At 37.2% G+C, this 6,215-nt stretch overlaps 1 protein-coding gene across 1 annotated transcript; it reads left to right on the forward strand.

Annotated features, from left to right (window-relative positions):
- Window positions 1-398: 398 nt before the first annotated feature.
- Window positions 399-5,894, forward strand: rex1bd (required for excision 1-B domain containing). Its single transcript, XM_023954101.2, has 5 exons — window positions 399-573; window positions 2,054-2,136; window positions 3,771-3,975; window positions 5,338-5,426; window positions 5,526-5,894. The coding sequence occupies exons 1-5, from the start codon at window positions 571-573 to the stop codon at window positions 5,596-5,598; spliced, it is 453 nt and encodes a 150-aa protein (XP_023809869.1). The 5' UTR covers window positions 399-570; the 3' UTR covers window positions 5,599-5,894.
- Window positions 5,895-6,215: the final 321 nt, after the last annotated feature.

Below are 6,215 nucleotides of genomic sequence, written 5' to 3' on the forward strand. Positions count from 1 at the left end.
CATTTGGTTTGAACTCTAGGAACTGACAAAAGACTGAATCCAGATGACCAGAGAGGTCCAGCTGGTACATACTGGCCCAGGAGGTCAGTGTCACCAAAATAAAATATTTTCACGATACAAAAGGGTTTTTTATATAAATTCTTTATATTTTGATTTTTTTTTTGTCTTACCTCATCGGTCTTGGTCAAACCTGAACTTTTCTCGGCAAAGTGTCTTTACTTTATTTGAGAGATGGACCATTATTATTTATACAAAATTACATTTTTATGTTCATCTAAATTTTAAAATGCAATCATATTTAAATATTTCCCCTTTTTCAACTTAACAATTCACATGTAAATGACATGTAAAAAAATATTCACTTACTCATCCAAATAGTTGAGTTCATGATCCAACTTTGGGGGGTGTTTTACTTTGAAGGCCAAACTTGTTCACGACATGTTGTTGTCACTTCCGGGTAAAGTAGCATTGAGCTAATCCGGAACTGAAGTGAATAAAAGTGTAGATCATAAACCTGTTATGCCACTACTGTAGAAAGTAGACGGCGGTGTTGATCTCTGGGGGAGAATCATGGTAAGTTTTATTTTTAAACTTTACTAATAATATAAAACTAAATGTCACGTGGTATTGTGAAGCTGCTAGCTGTATGCTAAGCTAAGTCTGAAGAGAGAAAGATGGAAGTCTGAAACATCCTTTCTGTTTGTTTCTTTGTTGAACTGGAAACATACAGAGAGAGCACATTTCAATATTTACTAATTACCAGTTAAATAATCAACCTTTCACAAACAAATTCTCCTCTCCTAGAAAAAAATGTACGTTCCCTACATACTCTGTACTTTTTGTGGAACTCCAGAAAAAACGACTTTTTCTTAGTGAATATATAGATGATGAAAAGAACATTTGTTTCATATTTCAGGTAGCAAGGGGATTTTTTTTCCAGCTGTGAGCAGTTTAGTGTGAAATATAATTTTGTGGAAGACAAACTGGTTTATACAAAAATCCTCCAAGCTATTCCATTGGAATATATTGATCTAATAAAAGGTACACTGTCACATCAACCAATTATTATCACAAGAAACATCAATATTAGATTAAAAAAAGAGTTAAAATCAATGAATAAGAGGGACCTTTAACTGCATATATAATCTTAATAAAATAATCTTTAAGATATATTTAATCCAGATATAGTAAATAAATTAAGAACTTTATATTTAAAATCCCGTATTTTTTCCTATTATTTAAGAAACTCATTTTAAAATACTAAATTACATCTACATATCTACAGAACCTTTAAGATTAGTATATAATATCAATTATATAATGTGTATGTTTTGTGAAAAACCAAAACAAAACATTGAAACCACGCAACATTTGTGTTCCTTTTGGCCCCAAATACAAATAGTTCAGAACTACAAAATTGGCTAAAAATATGTCTCCCAAACTACCAACATTTTTATTAAACAACAACATAGTTGGCATCGTGTTAGAAAATAAAATAGAAGAAACTTGCATACAAAATTAGGATTTTTGTTGTCACTCAAAGATTTTGTCGTATTTGTGATGTCACGCTATGTCTTGTTCAGTTTAGTTCCATGTTTTGTAATCTTATTATTCAAGAAAAAAGACCCCAACAGGAAATGTATATAAATGTATATAAAATCCTTAAAGTATCACATATGCAAAAAATGTACACAATATGTTAAAAAAAATCCAAATGGATGGGACTTTATATGTTTGGGGAAATTTATAAGGATTTGTATATTAAAATGTTGTAAATAGTTTGACCCTTAAACATATAACAACATTTGTTTTGTTTATCTTTTTTTTTAAATTTTGTTTTCAATATAACCTTAAAAAAGCCTTGCATTAAGAAATCTGTCATTATTTTGTTTTTTTCATGATCTGTTGCTCTGTCACTGTTTTTTTCTGGCTGCAGTGACCAACTTTTTGTTCCTTTTCTGCATGTTAAGCCCCGTTCTGTCATGTTCAATCGTTCAATAATATCAAAACAGAGTCTGCAGATCAGCTGAGAGGATGTGCGTCACTCTTGCAGGTCTCCACAGATTTTCCTGCAGTGATCCAGAGGTTCTACCATCTTCAGTCTGAGAGGGTGGAGACATACCGTCTCTTTGAGGAGTAAGTTCAGCTTCACGAGGCGCCAACACTTTCTGCCGCTTCCGATGTTTTCTGAAATAAAAGTCAACTTTTCCTCTTTTAGATCAATTACAATTAACAAAATTATTCCTAATTGCTTAATGTCAGAATAATCAGACTGGGAGTTCTTTTTGACAAGTTTTAATTACTTTTATCCATGTCATAAATGTACATACATTTCATTAGTATTTGGTACTATTACCTTTAAACTGCAGTACTTGGGTCAAGCGTCTTGGATTTCCTTCCACAAGCTTCTGGCAAGATTTGGTTGGAATTTTGGTCCACTCCTCCTGACAGAACATACCAGTACTGGTATGAAGCGCATTGAGACGACTATTGTTATAATGTTGGGCTATAGAAATAAAACTGAATTGAATAGAACTGGTGTAACTGAGCCAAGTTTGTAGGTCACCTTGCATGTACGCACCTTTTCAGCTCTGACCTTAAATGTTCAATTGGATTTAGATCTGGGCTCCGTGATGGCCACTCCAGCAGAACATTGACTTTGTTGTCCTGAAGCCACTTTGTAACCAGTTTGGCGGTCAGCATGCTTCAGGTCGTTGTCTATTTGGAAGATCCAAGCTTCAACTTTCTGGCTGATGTCTTCAGTTGTTGCTTCAATATTTCCACATACTGTTTTTTCCCTTATGATGCCATCTATTTTGGGAAGTGCATCAGTCCCTCCAGCAGCAAAACAACCCCACAACATGACACTACCACCCCCATGCTTTACAATTGGGATGACGGCTTTTTCCTCCAAACATAACGATGGTCAAGTCTTTTTCCTTGTGTGCATTAGCAAACTTAAATCTGGCTATTCTTTGTTTCTTTTGGAGTGATGGTTTCTTCCTGGCAGGTTAGCCTTTCAGTCCATGTCTGTACAGTTCTCGTTTCACTGTTGATAATGACACATTCTTACCATCTTCACAACATCTTTTGCCTTCGTCCTTGCGTTGTTCTGGACATGTTGGACCAAAGTACGTTCATCGGGGACACAGAACCCGGCTCCTTCTTGAGCGATGCGATGGTGTTTATACTTGTCTGAACAGATGAACGTGGCGCCTTCAGGCATCTGGAACTTCCATCCAAGGATGAGCCAGACTTGAGCAAATCCACAATTGTCATCCTAACATCTTGACTGATTTCTTTTGACTGTCCCATGATGTTTGACAAACAAGCAAGTGTGTTTGAAATGCGCCCTAATTAATACATATCCACAGGTGTGTTTCTAATTGACTCAAATGCTGTCAATAAACGTATCAGAAGCTTCCCACCAAGAGATGACATCATCATCTGGGGTTTCCCAAATTGTTTAAAGGCATAGTGATCTTAGCGCATTGAACCTTTTGACTTTGATAAAAGTGATTAAAAAAATCCCCCCCCCCCCCCCCCCCCCGTCTCATTCTTCGGACATCTAGCATAAATAATTTTGTTAATTGTAATTGACCTAAAACAGGAAAAGTTGACTTTCTAGACGGTGAGAAAAAAAAGCACGTGTGTTTTTATGTGGTGCGTGTAAATTTCTAGTTTCACCTGTAAACATTGACAGTCAGTAGAGAGTTGCTCTCCATTTTTTTGCTGTGTTATTTCAGTTGTTTTGTTATTTTTCCTCCCAGGGGACACGAGGCCTACCTTAAGACGGGGCCCCATTATGACTTTGAGCACTACAAGCAGCTGGTCCATGAGATCACACAGGCCTTCAGCGGCATTTCCAAGGAGCTTCTGGAGATCAAGGACCGGCTACTCCACCAGTTTGACCGAGCAGATCTTTCTGAGCACATAGAGAGGCTACAGAGCAAAGAGAAGGAGAAACTTCAGCTGGTAGGTGAACGCCCAGAAAACGGGACGTATGAACAACGCTGACAGCTCTTTGAACATTTTCATCCATTTTGATGAGAACGTGGAGGAATTAAGAAAAGATTTTTTTACTTACCTGTAATTCAGGAAAAACTGAATGTTTTTGTCTAAATGAGTAATTAGTTAATTACTAATCTTCATGTTTGTTGTTATGTTTGCCAAATCTTTGTGAAAAACTCTCGCGGGATCACCATCACGTGACTTTAAAAGATGTTTGTTTTCTCAAAACTGTTTTGATCACTTTATTCAATGTCGATGTTTAACCACAAGAGGGCAGTGTCCTCTAAGATATTAAAAAGGATGCACGTCTGAATGCGCAGTCCCCTACACAAACAGCCTTTTAAAAAGAACTCAAAATGCTTGAAAAGGTCTCCAGACTTTGCAGAAACAGCAGTTTGGAGCTGAAAAGGCTGACTGGGAACCAACATTTTCTTTCTTTGACCTGACAGCTTTTATTTTTCTAAATATCTGTTAGACTTTTTAAATTTGAAAGGAAGGGTTGTTTTCTGTTTTTCTACAAAAAAAACCCCAAAACCTTCTCATTCGTACATTTTTAGGGTTTTTTTTCTCAGCTGTTTCACAACAGTTAATGCATATTTTCTTGCTTTTTACATTTCCATCATATAAAACTATAGTTTCATTTTTGAAGCTCCTGATCTTATCTTCTGATATTATATTGAATATGAATATAAACTGTTCTGTAAAAATACAGTTATTTACATAAAACACAAGTTTAGTTTTCGTTTGGTTTGTGCCAAAATATCTCAGACTTTCTGGTTTGTTGAAGCTCAGACATTTTGAAAATCGTTTCTAAGCTTCGTGTCGAAACATCAACATTTTTCTGATAAAATTCCATGTTTAAATGTTCCAAAGCTCCGCTCTGCTGACGGCCTTCACTGCATTGTCGCACATGCAGAACATTTTCGGAGGCATTTTTATGCTCTCAATTTCATGCACTATTTTAAAGGGCCAGACTTTGGACATGCCCTTCAGATCATCTTCTGTTTCTTTCTGGGTTGTGTTGCGTCTCGAGCCGTCAGCTGGAGGTTGTTTTTTTCCACATAAAGTTCTTCTTCTTCAGTTTTATTTTGTCGGCTTTTGAGTCAATAGAACAAAATGATTTTCATTGTGTTGATTTATTTGCCGAGTCAGCCGCCCATCGATTGTTTTTTTTAAATCTCCAATCTTAACCGGAAAAGCTTTGCCCGTCTTTTTGAGTCCAGATGTTTTTTTGCCTTTGACCTCCAAACTGTAAAAGGAGGCGGAGCTTAATGCTGGTTTGTGTGCTAAACGTTCTCCCACCCCGCTGTAAATCTTCTCTGAAAGACCGCCGAGCTGCAGCTCCTGAGGCAGCGCGCCCAGGATCACCCGGAGGACGACGGCTGTCAGGACCAGATCCAGGAGATCAAGCACAGGTGAGAACAGCGGGTTTCCCATGGTAGCGCCCTGGACCGCGCAGCACCAACCTGTTCACGCAGAAGATCGCCTGTGTCTTTCCTTCATTCTGTGAGCAGGATCATCAAGAACAGAGAAGCTCTGAGTGACATCATGCAGGACTTTAAGTACGATTCAGAGGAGAGCGGATGACGACCGACCGACCAGAAACCTGCAGGAGGCTCCCCATCCCTACACCTGATGATCTGCTGAAGCTCCTCCCCCTCCCTGCTTCTCTACACATAGCTCCTCCCTCTCTCTGCAAATCTATAAGAGCTCCTCCTACTGTCACTGAAACTATGAAAAAAAAAAAACACCAGACATGTTTGTTCTCTTATGACATGAACAGTTTGTAACTTAAAATATTTTTTTGGTTTACTTTAATTGTATTTTAAAATAGAAAAAAATCTTTGTTTTTTTTCAGAATAAAAGCCTGATAAACAACTCAATACTTTGAGGTTTATCAAAATACTAAGCAAACTGTTGATGCTTAAAACAACTAAATCCATTACAAAAATTAAGTTCTATTATAATTCTAGTAAATCTCCAGAAGACCATGAAAAAAGTGTCTTTTCTGTGGCTGCAGTCGTGCTGGACTGAAGGAGCATATCTCAATTTCCGCCACATTCCCAGAAACTCAACATTTCAACACAATATCTGAATTTTAGACATCATGAAATAGTAAATCCAGATTTTCTAAAGGCGGCGGCTGGATTCGGATTTTCATAACCACTGAAACCATCTTTGAACGAGACAACAGCACAGATCAT

This window comes from Oryzias latipes, chromosome 4 (genome assembly GCF_053564925.1).
Source record: "Oryzias latipes strain Hd-rR chromosome 4, Olatipes_Hd-rR_3.1".
NCBI classification, from domain to species: Eukaryota; Metazoa; Chordata; class Actinopteri; order Beloniformes; family Adrianichthyidae; genus Oryzias; species Oryzias latipes.

Excerpts from the sequence above, each read along its gene's own strand:
- rex1bd (XM_023954101.2), top strand. Across the intron at positions 2,137-3,770 it reads ACATACCGTCTCTTTGAGGA|GGGACACGAGGCCTACCTTA; the intron begins GTAAGTTCAGCT and ends TTTTCCTCCCAG. Across the intron at positions 5,427-5,525 it reads ATCCAGGAGATCAAGCACAG|GATCATCAAGAACAGAGAAG; the intron begins GTGAGAACAGCG and ends TTCTGTGAGCAG.